The sequence below is a fragment of the Euwallacea fornicatus genome, chromosome 7 (assembly GCF_040115645.1).
Source record: "Euwallacea fornicatus isolate EFF26 chromosome 7, ASM4011564v1, whole genome shotgun sequence".
NCBI lineage: Eukaryota > Metazoa > Arthropoda > Insecta > Coleoptera > Curculionidae > Euwallacea > Euwallacea fornicatus.
In genome coordinates, this window is record NC_089547.1 from 960,184 (window position 1) to 977,020 (window position 16,837).

General features: G+C 37.5%; 1 protein-coding gene across 3 annotated transcripts in view; it reads left to right on the plus strand.

Annotated features, from left to right (window-relative positions):
- The window catches only part of unc-13-4A (BAI1 associated protein 3), a 70,879-nt gene that overhangs the window by 15,064 nt on the left and 38,978 nt on the right, over window positions 1-16,837 (plus strand). For 2 of the 3 annotated variants that reach the window (XM_066283550.1, XM_066283552.1), the window contains exon 2: window positions 16,159-16,241. In XM_066283550.1, coding sequence (XP_066139647.1) covers window positions 16,171-16,241 — 71 coding nt within the window. In that variant the 5' untranslated portion in view covers window positions 16,159-16,170. Of the gene's footprint in view, window positions 1-6,798; window positions 6,899-16,158; window positions 16,242-16,837 lie in introns of those variants that run through there. The other variant, XM_066283551.1, reaches the window with a different exon arrangement.

Genomic DNA, 16,837 nt, shown 5'->3' on the forward strand with positions numbered 1-16,837 from the left:
GAGAATACGCAAATGCTAAAATTAATTGTAAACTGGCATCAATGATTTACTTATAGGTCTGTCCCTGTAGAGAAGAGAACTGATTCTGGACCGTCAGAAGTATGCGCAGTTTCTAATGATCCCGAAACGAGTTCTTGCTTGTTAAAACAGAGGTCATGATTACGAAATCCGACAAGCCTCACGCATTTCGGCAACAAAAAGCGAAAGAATTACTCTTGGAAAGTGGCCGGATTTTAAAAAGGCACTTTTACTCCTGAAATACGTTTCGAATCCTGACCCATTTACCGCTTTGTTGACTTTTCCATCGGGCCTTGACAGGAAATCAAATTGAACGCTACATGCCTTCAGGTAATGAACGTTCGAATCTTTTCTGGTTCACAACCGGTCCGCTTACGTCTGCTTATTAAATCTCGTAAATTCGCATCAGACAAGGCCGCTTAATCCTTAATATGGCCCCACCGTAAACAATTTTTTAATTAAAACTAGTCGAGAATGCAGGAAAAACTGTGTAAAACCACCCTTAATCCTCGGCATAATTAAATAAGAGCCCCCACAGTTCTGAGCACGGTTCGCAATTACGAAAGATTATTCAAGCAGTTGGAAATAGTTAAAATTTATGTATGAAAACGTTGCTCTATTACCTGTCAGAACTTCGCATATTAAAAGACACGTGAATGTCCGGGATGTGTTGGCAATACTCAAGAGTCGGAATTTTTAAGTCTTGTCAGAATCACGTCAGAGCAGAGTTTTGCGGTGCGTGAAAGTCTTTTTGAACGGTGACGCTGTCACCAACGTTAAATAATCCTGTAATAGAGAATGTCGAACGCGTCCCCGCAAAATGCATATTGCACGTCACACACCTGTAGTTCTGCGCGCATTGAAGACCACCTGACATTTGCAAAGTGACAGTTCATTAAGCTTAATTAATAATAATTTGTACGAACCAAAACTGGCAACCCGATTCGTGGAATCTCGATTCGAATTAGATTGTATTTTTATCAAGTTTAATTGCATTTTTAAATAGCAATTTGGCAAAGAAACTTCGAGGTCTTCGCAATACCCTTTGTTGAACCCGAACTAACTTAGTAGATTCTTTCGTAGAACTTTCACAGAATGAAATCGGCAACACTGCTCAAACATTAGTTTAGTAGTATTTACCCCTTGATGCGGTTTTCGCTGTAACGTGGCCAAATAGGCGAAATTGCCCTGTTCCGCTACTTAGCTTAGAACGTAGGCAGCTTAGCTTCTAATTAACTTTTTTTGTTTTCCCAACCGCGCAACTGACGCACATGACAAGTGACATCTCCGCTATCTTGACAATTAGAAATGCTACGTTTGCCGTAGTGTTTTCGCCTTGAAAGTCGAGTAATTTTGAGAAGGTCCCTGGTGACGCGGCTATAGAATAACCGATCTGGCGATGGATTCAATCTTACGACGTTGGTCCTAAGTTATTTCAATTACAATACTCTGCGGCTTTCCGTGGCACAAAGCCGGTTCAGATTGTAATTATTATTCTAATAGCAATTAGGCGTTAATTCGATCGCGAGGCTGTGTGCGCCCTGCATTATGTAATTAGGGCTTAATCTTGTCGAGGGTTGCAACCGCAGTTCGATTGTTTCTCCTGGTTTATATCCGGGTCCTGGTGGATTAACTACATTGTATACGTTGCCCTCACTAATTTATTACATCCTATTGTACATGTCGGAGTGAGAAATGGAGTCTGAAATTACGCCTTTAAGCAATTTATTGAGTTATCTCTTTTCCTCAATTTCCCCTAATGGGAGGATCCGCGGCATGTCTCTGGGTGGGTAACTGGAAACTTCCCAGGGCCAATAATACCAGACCATTCTATGTATTTTTAGCGCGACCAATCTTCTGTGTTTCTTATGGATCGTACTAACCCTGCCTGCCTGGGTGACTTTGAAATTTTCTTTTTTCTTCTACCCATCTTCGGTCGAGAACATCATTTCCATGAGTTCCGGAATTCGTTTCTTGAGTGGATTGAATAAAACTTCCGGGCTCCACATGAAGATTTAACCGGAGACCGCAGTCAGTCGTAGTGGACTAACCCGAGGAAATCATGCTATTTGCAGATTATTCGTGGTATTCAAACAACCTGTTAACAAGGTTTTCCTTTTATGCAATTCTCTCAGTTTCAAAGAGAGACTGAAAGAGATAGAGGAGATATGAAAGAAAGAAGACAAATTAAATAAATAATGGAGGTTAATATATTCATATCGACGATTGAAACACAAACCGATTCCATTACAGATTGTCATTAACATTGCCTTCTTTATAGCAGGCTAAAATTGATGTTTTTCTGTTGCTCTTTCCGCTAATGGAAATTTCTCCGCCCCATTTATCATCATTACTGGAACTATTTCAAATATTACTAAATGGACCGTGGAAAATCTATAAACCTTCCATCACACGGATCAGACATTTTAAATCTCGGTTTACTTGATGTAATCCTCTCCCTGAAATTCCTGGAAACATTTCGTGGACAATTGGGGGGCGGCCAGGGGTGCGGGAGATATTAATCCGGACATCCTGCAGTTGAGGGATTGCGGCGTAAGCATACCTATTACATTACTACTAACCTAAATCAACCGGAATACGTAATTGGAATGACAAAAACAAATCGTCATTCTTGACATTAATCTCCTCAAATCCCGAATCTCTACCCGTATCACTTTTAGACGAGTTGACGTTTAATTGTGAAATTCATCATTAAATAATGTTTTTCATATCGATAAATCGAATTATGCATAAGTTAAAAGGACAATTTCGCTCTCTGTTTTTGTTTTTTTTTTTAATTCTTATTCGCGATTTCAACTATGGATGAGGAAGCGACAAAATGTAAACAAATATGGAAAACCATGCTGATTTTAAATGAGTCACCGAATCAACTTTGGCAATTATCGTAGTTACCACTAGAAGACCTGTGATTACCCCAATGCTTTGGCGATCGCTTTAATACATTTATTATTTGCTTAATGCTAGCATTCTCATTAAAATTAAAATTAGATGTAAATACATATTTGTTCCCTGTTGGATATGCAATTAATATTTCCAGCTCTACTTAAACATAAAGTGACTTTGTACAATCTATCTTCTATTTGCTGCTTCATTACCGCACGAGGGATATAACGTCAGGACCGGGGAGCGCTGCGAGTTGCTGCTATCTAGTCAATTTGTTTTCTACTAATGGTGTCATTGTAGGTACCCACTGCGCATCCATTCTTTGGCTCGTTACGTCGATCACACCTCTCTCCTCTCCTTCGAAGCTGGTTCTCTAGACTCATAGGGAGAGGCATTCAAGGATCACCACGTTAAGTAATGGATAGGTCTTTGAATCACAATTGTTGAGCTTTGGATTTGATACTGGTAATGTCGGAGTAATTGTTTATTATACGGGGCCCTCTAGCGAAGCCTTGACTCCCCCTTAATCTTGAAAAATGAGGACATTCCGGAAAATTTCCAAAATAAGTCAAAACAGTTTTTAAAGAGAACGAATTTTTGTATAAAATTTAACTCGCAATGTTCACTCATCTGGGCGTCACAACCACCCTCTCGAAAATTTTAAAAGACACGAGGGGTCATGAGTGCATCAAATTCAAGATATTTTTGGATTAACGTTTTCCTGGGCGTCGGACTGATAGACGCGGTTGCGCCGATCGACCACCCAGATCATCTGATCTAACTCCTTTAAACTTTTTCCTCTGCGGCCATTTAAAGTCACTGGCGTATGCTACGCAACTTTCGACATCAGAAGAATTGTGCCAGAAAATTTCAAATAAACGCTGATTAATAACAATAACAGTTGAGTTCTTCACTAATGTCAGGACAGCAACTCATAGTGGACTTTATTGTTTGCAAGTAAATTGGGGGTATTTTGAGCAATTCTTCAAATAAAACGTTATTGCGGCACGTGACGTCTGTCCCCTGGTGCAGTTTGTAAATTTTAAGAGGGTTGCTGCGGCGCGCTTGAAGAAGAAGGTTGGTGGTCGAATTTTATATAAAAATTCGCCCCCTCAAAAATCTTTTGACAAATTTTGGGACTTTTCTGAAAAATCCTTATTTTTTAAAATTAAGGGGGGTCAAGCCGTCGCTGGATGAGCCTACATAATAAGTATTATTGTATAATAAATAGGTTATTATCGCACGCAAGTTCAGTTTTGTAATCGCTCTCTTGGTGCAGTATTTTCTAAACATACGACGCTTATTTAAGGGAATATTTTTTGAGGCAAAATGGGGAAAAAACCATAAAACGTGTACTGGAAATCGCGTAATATTAATTTGGGATAATATCACGATGTATTAATATCATTACTTGTACACCATGTTGTTATTCATTACCACGCGCCAATGAGGTAATGTAATATTAGTGCACAGAATGATGTTGCAGAAGCTTCGGTCTAATGAACGGAAAAATTTTTAATAAATTAGTGACGATATCAAACAAATCAAAATTTCTGGTGTTGAAAGAAACAGTGGCAACAATTGTTTGCTTGCGATTCCGGAACTATGAAATATATTAAGTGGATACCTATGACTCCGCGTTTTTATTTCTAGTTCTATTTTCTTAGAAAAAAAAAATTTTTCTATTTAAGGAATTTTATTTCATTTTTTGCTCCGTATTACCAGCTTTCTATTTATATATTATATGATAATTGCTATATGACCTTTTAAAACTTTTCAATTAAAGTTTAAATATGTCCAATTTTGTGCCGAATAAACATCATTTGCGGGAAGCTTTGCTCTTCCTTTTTCATCTTAAGAAAAGCGCCTCTGCCGCTCACCAAATGCTCATTGAGGCTTATGGCAATAATGCTGCATCTATAAGAACTTGCCAACAATGGTTTCAGCGCTTCAAATCAGGTGATTTCGACCTCAACGACAAGGAGCATGGTAAGCCATCGAAAAAAATTGAAGACGAAGAACTGCAGGCTTTGTTGGACGAAGACGCCGCGCAAACGCAAGAAGAGCTCGCATCTTCCCTTAACGTCACGCAGAAAACGCTTTCGGTTCGTCTTCACGCTATGGGAAAAATTGAAATTTGGAAGGAAAATGGATGCCTTATGAATTGACGGAAAGGAACAAAGAGCAACGAAAAACGACGTGTGAGATCTTGCTTGGACGTTTTCAAAGAACGTCTTTTCTACATCGTATCGTGACCGGAGATGAAAAATGGCTTCACTTCGACAATCCAAAGAGGAAAAAATCATGGGTGAGCCCGGGTGAGCCAACAACTTCGACCGCAAAGCCAAATATCCACGAGAAGAAGGTATTGCTCTGCATTTGGTGGGACCAGCGCAGCATACTATATTACGAGCTTCTCCAACCTGGCGGAACAGTCACTGCCAATCGTTACGTCCAACAACTAGTGCAGTTGCGTAATCTACTCGCAGTAAAGAGGCCAGAATGGGCGGATCGACACGACAAAGTCATACTGCTTCATGACAACGCAAGGCCTCATGTCGCTCAACCAGTCAAGAACGCCTTGAAGGATTTCAAATGGGAAGTCTTACCGCACCCGCCATACTCGCCAGATATCGCCCCGTCGGATTATCACCTTTTCCGTTCAATGGCTCACGGTTTGGCAGAGCAGCGCTTCCAGAATCGCCAAGAAGTCCAAGAATGGCTTGACGAATGGATCGCTTCGAAACCGACGAATTTTTTTTACGGTGGAATCCATAAACTGCCTTATCTCTGGGAAAATTTTGTCATTAACGATGGAAATTATTTTTAATAAACATTGTTAATAAATTTATATAGTTTCAAGCAGTTGAAAATGCGCAAAAAAACGCGGAGTCATAGGTATACACCTGATAAGTAAATATCTTAACAAGATCAATGGAGTACTATAACGGAAATCACATACCTTATTTACTTATCACCAGGAAGAATTGAATTGTGCCTAAACGTTCGTTAACCCAACACGCTAAGAGTGTTTAGTTACCACCGAGTGTTACAAAATTGTAAAAACCTAAAACAATTTTACATATTTTTTATTGTATTACTGCATAATTTCCGTTCTACCTGGACGAGATGCTGTGGAGGCTCATTCGAAAGAGAAATGTTTGGGCTTTATCGAGATGTTCGTGCGAACGCGATCCGATGAAAGGGAGGGGGACGAGAGGGGGCGAAACAGTGGCGTAGCAAAGCCGTTGCATGTGATTTTATTCGGTCGATCTACAATGCAGGCCATGAATATTGATTAATCGCAACGAAACTAGGAGGATCGAGAAATTTCAGATGCCTACAGAAGCCATTGTTAGACATTGAAATCGAGAGAAAAGCTCCCAAAACAAAAAAGCTCTGTTTTTGAAAGCTTCGGCCGTTTGGCACGACGGTACCGGATGGGACACATCCTGAGCTATGTTTCTGCCCTGAAAGCGATACAGGAAGTCACAGCATAAATTGTAAATCTGCAGTTTCAGAAAATGTTTTTGAGCTCACATTACGACTTTCCCGTCACGAATGCCGTGATGCATCCAATTTTATTATCTACCTATATTTCCTCTGAAGTGCCTTTAAACTGCTTTAAATTGAACCCGGAAAAAATTTTGCTATTTGTTCAATCGAAGGATCTCGGGAAAGCGACTTTTATCCGCACAAGGGTTTCAGGAAATTCTCAAGTTTTTCCTGAATGCCGTTAAACGGACTATAATTAGGTATAAGTATAATTTTATTTTCGTTTCTTTCCCGACCTTACCGTACCATTTGATTATTAGCGGTAGTCAATCGTGGTACTGCGCGGTACCCATATTTACAGCAACAGTGGACATTTGAGGCCGCCGGTCACGAATAAGTAGTAGCGAAGCGATGTCGTGCAATCTGTACGTTTCTGCTGAAGAAAATTACAACGGCACCAGCCGAAAACAAGTTATTACAGGTAAATTTACACGGCAAGTCCAAATCACCTTGAAAACGAAGCAATAAAATAAAATCACAAGAAATCAGAGGGGGCAAAATTTCTCTCACCTGGAATCAGACATGTCAATACTTATTTTCTTAAAACTTCTTTAAAATGCCTTCACTTATTGTGCCACTTATTGGCGCAATAAGTGAAGGTAAGTAATTTCATTTTATTACTGTCATTCCGGAGGCAGGAAAAATTTGCCTGCCGCTCATCGTCGACAGGTAAAATCTTTTCCTGCCGGGGAAAAGTTGTGCCAGTGCGAGGGGTAAACGTAACAGTGAAAATACAGTTTTGAAAAAAGTTGGAAATACATCCGGCAAGAAAAGATTTTCCTTGCAGGGAATAAGAAAGTTTCTCTGTTGCCGGTGAGATCATCTACAAATCCCTATAACAAGAGATTAAAAATTTTTCTTTGGTCATTTCTTCCAATACGAAACTGTGGTGTCAAAAAGAGATTTTTTCCTGCTGGTGCTTTACTTTAAACAAGAAACTTTCCTATAAAGAAATGGAGACGCCCATTGTTATTTCAATCCCCTCATCGAATGACACTATGATATTAATGTTCCTGATTGTTTTTTTTTGCCTCTTTATTTGTTATAGTTAAAAAGGTTGCAGTGTTTGTTGGAGATATGAAACAGTTGCTTTAGGGACATGTGCAAAAACGATTAATTTCCACATTATACGCGTCGGTTTATTTGCGCTTAAATGACTTCTATGGGAGAAAATTTCTTTTTTAGTGTGAGAACTATTAAATTTCTCATTTTTAGAATTTACTTATTTTATCTCGTTTCGTAAACTATTTGTAATAGAAGTGAAGTTTAAATCGAAAAGATTTATAACTATTTAATCTCTGCGAACTGCAAATTACTCCATATTTATTGTACCTACTTCTGCGTAAACGCTAAAATTCCAAACTTAAACTATTTCTCGCAGAGAATAAATCTTCTATTCAATTAAGTCTTTACATCTCTTTTGAGTCTTAAATATTGCAAAACCGAACGAATTTTTTTAAACTTCGTTAACTTTCCACACGGATACTAATGAGGAAAACAACGCTAAAAACAATCATCATTAATTCCTCTAATTCGTCGTATAAAAACTAAACGAAAAAAAAAAACGCTAACTGATCCCTAATGTTTCCATTCCATAGACCTACAAGCTTAATTAAAAAAAGAGGACTTTAATGCTGGTTTTAAGTTTGTCGCTTATGTTATCTGGGTTTTAGTTTTCATATTTTATGCAAATTTCTCGGGAAGTATCAAAAATGCGGCAAACTCGAAGGGGTTACCTTTAAAAGTTCAGTTTAAACTATGGGTTGAGGTTTAAACTTCAATCGAAAGTTTAATAATTAAAAAAAAAAGATTATTTGCGACTGTCGAAAAAATGTGCGTGGAAAAACTTACGAAGTCATTTTGCTGAATTTTTTAAAATTAGAAACAACCGAAGATTTCGGATTTCTATTTAACCACGTTTTTCAGACAGTTCAAATGGCGGTTAGTAAGTTAAACACAACAGTGCAAAATTTAAAAGGGTAATTTTTCTTAATATCTTCAATTTAAACTCTACGTATTTTCTGCCGTTCGAACTGAAGTTTTACTGACAGCTATAAAACCGGCCGTTACTGCGGTCCGTAAAGGACGACTTTTATCCCATTTAGTCGACGCTTATTATAAAAGAAGTCGCTCTGAAACATGGATTTTTTCTGTTTTATGTATGATGATTTTCGCGCTCGTCATGAACCATCCACGACATAAATAAAAAATGTAAATAAATTTCACATAATTGTCGGACTCAAGTAGGGTTAGAGCAGGTTGTTTAGAGTGAAGAACTATTTTGAGCTGTGTCGAGACCTATCAAGCCATCATACCTAGCTAAGGGACACTATCTAGATGATGAGCTGAATATTCCGTCGTAGAACGCGCTCTATTAATCTCCACTGAATTTAAAAAAATAAATTTTTATTATTAAAATAATAAAAATTTCCTTATTATGTCCACGTATGACATTTCGGGAGGAATTGCGATTAACACTCGGTGGATCGAAGGGTCGAGGGCTTCCCAATTTATGACGTTATTTGGAAAGTTTGGAGAAGTATCAGGAAAGTTTTTCGATTAACGGGGTATCTAGAGCCGACGTTCCTAAATTTTAGTTACGTAACATAGTTCAAAAGACCGCTTGAGCCTGAAGGGCATTTAACAGCGCCTGCTAAGTTGCATCTCGTACAAAGTCTCGACATTTCCCTTCCGGCCAACTTCCTAAGTTCTTGTATTGAGTCAATTTTCGAATTTTCTCTAATGACGTGGAAGGCACGACTCGGGGAAAACGTACTCGCCAAAATTAAAAAACGCTAAAACGGGAAATTACTTATTAAAGTGTTAAATTTGATCGGACAGCATCTCTGGGGTCGCAGGGCTCCTGGCTACTAATACATATCGATCACTTATCCAAAAAAAATATATATATATAAAAAAAAAGACAAAAACTGGCAACATGGAATCCAACGTGGCCGCTATCGAGCCGCGGTGCAACAGCATTGCTCAACGACGTTGACAGCTGTCAAAAAAGACAAAAAACTGATTGAACGTTGCCACAACGTCAGGAAATATTCTATCTCCATCTACTTATTCCAATTCGGATGGATTGCTGAAATAAGTTTCCAGAAAGGAAAACGCGGTGACGTTTAATTTACAAGGGAACAAGTTGAAGCGGCGAGACCGTGGTACATTTCGATGGCATGTTGTTCCTTCTTCCATGTTAAAACCGACGACAGTCCTGTTACGGGTTTGTTCTAGGTGTGTTTCCAGGTGCAACGTGGCCTAGTTCCGGCTGAAAGACGAAACCGGATTTGTATCAGTGCCAAATTATTAATGTGCTATTAACTCTAACGTCTAGGGCGTTTCTATAGCAACCAAGAACATGAGCAATACTGTTTGGCTTAAAGTTGAACGTTACATAAGAACAATGATATTTTTTATTTTTGTGGATAACTAAAGAACTCGTTAAGAAAGTACGACATTCTTGAACGCTTTTATGGGGAAACTAAATCTTACTCAGATATCTAAAAAAATTATGTTTCATAGTGGAAGGGAGCTACCTTTTACTTGTGTAAATCAATACTGACAGATGTCAAATTTGACAAGGGGGCGGAGCTACACATTTAGCAACTACGTAATTTCATTGCGATTGCGCCACTGTTCATCGCCATTGATTGTCATGGACAATTTTTGACATAGGGAAAAAGATCTGGTTTTGCATGACCAACCAAGATTTTTTATTTATTTATATACCAAAATTGATACGTTCACAATTCGAATTTCAAGACCGAGAAAACTGTTATTTTCTCTTTCCTTTTAATACAGTATCACATTCTATGAGCAAGTTTTTCTTTCCTCAAAGCAGGGAAACTCAATGTGTATAAAAAGTTTCGATTTGACGGACGCGATGAAGACAATTGTCGTTCAATGGGAAAATAGGTCTAGAACTGTTTTTTTTTCAATGCGATGGGGCCTCAATTTCAAAGGATTTGAAAAGAGTATGCTTTCCATCTTCTTACCAGCCGAATGCCCAAATTGGCAAAGGTCTTACGAGGGGTTCCATTGTCACCGGAAACCATGGGAAGATACCTGAAGGTGAATTCGAAAAAGCTGGGAGATCTGACCGGCACCCAGAAAAGAGACTTTGTCGGTGAGCCTTGACAGTACCTTAAACCTCGGGGGCAATTTTGCGTATACGTTACAAATCGCAGTTTATTCTCGTGCAGAAGCACCACTTGCGTATTAAATGAGAGAAATTGAAGAAACGAAGGACTGAAAAGCTGCTTCTGTCCGAACGCACAATCCGTCCTTCCTTCACATTACGCTTGGCGAATCCCAACACTCATCAGGCGCATTGTCAGATTCGTCAATCTGGATCACTAAGAATAATGCTAAAATAGATATTTGTATTACCATCAATCGTTTACGTTTATCTTTCTGTTCTTTTTAAATTCGTCATAGAGGCTCCTTTTATCCTCGATTTTGTGCCAAACTTCTTTGCCTTCATAGTGCACTGCCGAAAACTGCGTCACTCTTCCTGATTAAATTTTTCTGATTTTCATGAGCCTTTAGTTATCTCGTAGAGTTTCAACACGATCGTGCTTTTTTCACTATATTTGCGAATTTTCGAAAGGATCATCGCTGCTGTTTTCTGTAGATGTTTAACTTGCCACCGATCGTAAATCACTCTGTATGCGTTAACAATTGAAACGGTAAGAGAGAAATAGACGGTGTCCATATAACAGCCTCTCGGTCTCCTATGAGTTTATTTTTGATTTCATAAAACATCAATTATAGGAATGTATATACAGGGTGGTCATTTAGTGCGGTCTCGGAAGATTACGGCTAAACAATTTAATATTTTGAATTTATTTTTTTTGCGTTATATAGAACTCGATTATGGGTCCATTCTAAAATTGTTTTCGTTTTATACAGGGTGTTCTAAATAAGTGAAAAATATCAAAGTTATATTTTTTTAAATAGAACACCCCATATTTTATTACTCGAAATAAGAGATAAACATATGACTAATCAAAAATCGTTACACCTTCCTAAACCTAAATGTACAGGTATTCTTCGAAAAATAAGATTTAAGAAAAGGTAGCAAAATTAATAATTTGATTTAAATTAAGCAAGTCATTTCCTTCCAAAAAGAATGCAATTTTCATGTTATTGTTTGGACGCACTGTATGAGATATTTCAATTTTAATAATTCTGGCATAAAATACGTCTCATATCTAAGGTTTGGTATGAATTTCGATTTACTCCAGTTTAAACTTCCTTCAAAACGAAGTTTTTAAAATTGCATGATTTTTTTAAAAAAACTTAATTATTTCGAAATCCTTAAGATTTAGGACAAGTAAACCTTAATGAAACTTACATTTATTTTTCTCAAGAAATCTAAAACGATATTAATATATGGGGTGTCCCATTTAAAAAAATATAACTTTGATATTTTTCACTTATTTAGAACACCCTGTATAAAACGAAAACAATTTTAGAATGGACCCATAATCGAGTTCTATATAACGCAAAAAAAATAAATTCAAAATTTTAAATTGCTTAGCCGTAATTTTCCGAGACCGCACTAAATGACCACCTTGTATACGAGGTTAACAAAGGCGAATTTTAAAATTGGTGACAATCATACAAGGAGTTCCAAAAAGGCGGGGCATCATATATAATTTTTTTTTTTAATGAGACAACCTGCATTTTTTCACGTGACAAAATCCTCTATTTTCCGTTGGTTGTTGAAACTCGGCATGTGTGACACAAGGTTGTTTTTCAATTAGCAATGACCAACCAAATTCGGAAAAAAACCCTCAGGCACTTAATTCGGAAAGTATATGATGATGGCATGAAACGCCGAAACATCGTATCTCCGAAAAACTATTTTCAAGTTGTAGCGCGAGAAAAAGTGCCTCAAGAACGCGTTCTCCATGTTTGCGGTTCTATGTAGTTTAAGGCAGAAAATAAATGAAAAGGAAACAGCAATTATCGGTTTATTTAAAAAGTTAAAAAAACGAAGTACTTCTCTCATAGACACAACTTGGCTCCCATTTCACAGGCTCTGTCTCCTGCGGTTTCCGAGATTCTCACGTTGAGAGTCTAATATCAGACACCCTCTACAAAAGTTACTTGGGTAAGGCTCAAGTGGAGGAATATTAGTTGAACTTGAACAACAATATAAACCTATCAAGACTTGTTAGATCTGATACCCCTTTAATCAATGAAAACTTTGATACGTTTACTTTTAATATCTCTCGATCAAATTAAATGCAAACACGGCGCTGCCGCCTGTTCCGCCCATTTTTCGGAAGCCTGTAGATTAAAAATACGAGCACGACGCTTTAATAAATCACTGCTTTCGACGAATAAGCGCCTGTTAATAATGGCAGAAAATTCTAAAAACAAAAACAAGACGTCAGGCCAGATATCTAATGGAAGCCGAAATTCTTAACGCATTTGAAATGACAGGGTCATGATTTATAACGGTGACACGACCTCCTCAGAGCGTCGGGACGCCGTAATAGCAACAAGCGCAGGTGGTTGTCTATACAATACCACGATGTTGATGGCCCTTTGCTTTCCATTAATCACGTCGAAGGTATTGAAATCGGGGGTATCGAGACACTCTCGAGTAGATAATGGAATTTTTAATCACAAGCCGGCTTTGTCAAAGATGAAACTGGCACTTACGCAAATGGACTCATAAAAGGCAATTCTCTCGCTTAATGTCAACAGAAGAGGATGTTTATGTTCCCTGTGGGGTTCTCATCCTAAATCGTCTTCTAGAGGTTTTTTTTACGTCGAAAACTAAAATTCTTAATACTTATGGATGTTGCACATGAAATAAAAACCTGAGGTCCTCTCTTTTATCTGGGAAATGTTTAACCAACGACGACTTAAGTAATTAGTTATTGTTTGTTCAATAAATATTCCATTAACTTATCTCGCCGAGTGAGTCCATCGTGTTCTCACCGAGTAGTTAGTAAGCAAGGAAGCAGAATTAAGCTGCAATTAACTCTGGATTGATTTTCACCGGGACTCTATATAATTAAACTTTTGACGGCTGGTATACAAACAAACCCAAATCAAAACAACTCTCGTGCCTCGACACCGATCCCATTTCCTATGTTCCTTAATTAATCCTAAAAATCGGCTTATAAATGAAGACTCCCTTGTGCGAACAATTTCCGTTGCTGTTGCCTAATTGAACGACTTTTTCCAACGAACTAATTATGGCAACGTCGCTTTCGGCGGTTCTTGTTGCAGTGGTCGCTACACCGTCAGTGTTAACAACTTTCGGCTTTTAATTATAACAATTTTTATGACCTAATGAATTGATGTCGACAGCATTTTTTTCGATTTCCATGATGCTCAACGACTTCCCGATAACACAAACATGGTAAAAAACAACGTATTCGGCGAGGCAATCGTGGTTAATGAGAGTTTTATTTTCCATAATGCACTTAAAAATGCGACAACGCCATTCAACAAGTATTTATCATTGAAAATTCAGTCGGCCTCAGCGCTTTAGTTAGCTCAGATCAAAGCGCAACGTCAATAGAACCCGCAAAGACCTGTTTGCACAATTATGGGTTCCTTCATGAACGTTGCTTGACGTCTGATGGAATTTGAAGTGTCTCGTGGAGCATGCTAAAGGCACAACAAATTCTAAGCTTCAATGTTTGTTTTGGCGCTTCATCTTTGAACAGCTTCATTAATAATGGACTCAGGACTCTTTATGTTGCTTCAAAATAGGTTTGAATTAATGACGCTTGTACTTTTCTCCTTTGAGTCAATTTGGATAAGAGTTGGTCGTTCCTGCAAATTATAAATTTTTAATTTTTATTTATTTTTATTTGTTCTTTTCCTTGTCATTCAATGTTTTATACTTAGACCATGAGATTTCAGTCTTTTACATGTTCTCTCTTTTCTAATGTCACGCCGGATTTCCAAAATTACGATTTTATTTTTCCAATTGCCAATTTAGAATTTATATTTCTCAAAAGAAGATGATTGTGCATGCACTAAAAACTATTTTTTTACATTTTAATCTCTATTTTCTAAAAGGTAGAATAATTAGAAATTAATTAAGGTGTTCGATAAACAGAGTCATTGAACAATACGTAAATAAGGGCATAAAAATGGAAAATCCACAAGTTATTAAATAATTTTCACACTTTAAAACAATGCTGAACTTCCGAACGGTATGAGTTACATGGAAATGATTTTTACGACTCCCTAAATAGAAAATTCGATATTCCTCCCTTATTCATGGAAGGGAAATGCCATTTTACCTTCGGTCGGTATGGCAACAAAAGTAAAAAAGATTCGGTGTTAAACTTTATCAGGCATGACGTTAGGTAGTGCTCTTAGCTGAGCTCTCGACGATTTACCATCTCTTTCATCAACTTTTTCTTTTGACATTTATAAACTTTCGAAATCGGATTCGAAAGCTTTATTCTTTAAAGTCCTAGAAAAATCCTATTAGAGTATTATATAGTACATTGTGGACCAAAGTATGCATCCTTGGCCTCCTTAAACTGTTAACGCCTTCTGCTTCGCGGTGGTGATCAAAAAATATCCGAAGGTCAAACATTTTTAAAGTTCACATTCGCTGAAAATGAGTATAAGGCGTCTTACTTCAAATATTCCTAAAATTTTTAGGCAAAGTGGAAACAAACAACTATAGAGAGTGTGGAATTTGAAGTATGACTTATAGATGTCATAAATGTCAACACATTTGACAGATGTCAAATGAAATATGTATTCACCCTCGTTTTGGAAAGTCAACATAGAGGTGTAAAAAACCAATTTCCACAAAGTAAAACTGTTTAGAAGTTATGGCTCTTGAAAGTGTAAAAAGTATTGATCGATATCTGAGCTAGCAGACCTTAGAGAGATTATAATATGCATTTCTTCGAAAAATATTCAGATATCCAGAGAGTAAAGTGGATCATTTTATCTAGGACACTCTGTATAATATCTTACCCTATATTTAAATAATGAGAAGCAGAATGTACCTCGTTTGGTTATAAAATCGCCCAAATTTGAATGATTTTACGCCCTTTTAATCACCTGCTCCTAAGGTCGCATTGCATTGACTATTTTTTCTTTTTCTGGCACAGGCATTCCAGCAACATATGTTAATAGGTATTCAATGATGGCAACTTAACGTGCGACCTTTTGTCAGGGGAGATGAGCTTTGCAGGCGAGACAACATTTAGGACGTTTTTTATTAGGTTAATAAAAAACAAAAAAAAACATGTGCTTCTAGGGATACGTCATAATACCACGGGTTATGTGGTTTGAACGCGGCAATTCACCAAGATTTAGAATGCCCTTAATTAGGACAATTTCACTTTACTCATCTTATTTTAAAAGTCGCGAAATTTTAGGGGTCTCTCTCTAACATGTCATGTTGTCATCGAAGGTACGTCATGCGCCGGCGCAATCGATCCATCTGTGACTTAAGGGATCATGAGGATGTGATTTCTTTCGATTCAGCCGATATTAATAAGAGCATCTCTCATTTACCGAAAAGGACGTGGAAACTATTTTTTAAAAAAGTTGTTACATTCAGTTCTTTTAGATACTTGAACGTCGCCTTTCTCATGGCGTCGTTGCTTTCACTATTTACCTGCAAGACGTGACAATATTGCCATTACTAACGTTTCTTATTGTTTTTTCCAGGCATAGAAAATCATGAGTTTCTTCAATTCGCTATCTGAGTATGTCACTAACAGCGTTGCAGGACTGTCGCTGAGCCCGAAGCGGTAAGCACTATAGCATGACCTAGCTCGCAAGAATAGTCGAAACGGCTCATTTTTCAGCCATTCTTGAGAGCTTGTATTTCGGAAACCCGTTTACTAATTTTTATGAAAAAAAAAGCTGAAAATCCGTTTCTTCTAGAATCAGTAACGAATACTGGATATGGACATGCTTAGAATCACTCACTGCATTTAAGGATAAAAGAATATTGGTTGATGTGCTACACTTTTTTGAGCCACCCCGTACCTATATATGTCTATAATATTAGGAAGAATGAGATTTGTTATGTTTAGAGTAGGTATAAAAATAACCTGGAATTGTTTTTTTTTTAAATAAATCCATGGGGTTACACAACACTTTATTTAATAATATAATCGACAACAGCACGGAGGGTGGAGGGAAAGAAAACAACAAATATTTCCCGGGGCTTAATTCTATTAGGAAAATTTCCCACCGGCGCTGGATACTCAACTTCAATTTGTAATGCCGTCATTTCTCATTTTTATTACAGGGGTACATTTAGCCCTCGTAAAGACAACATGGCCGTGGGCTTTGGAGTATCAACTCTTAAATTAAAATTAATTTCTTCCATGGTTCAAAA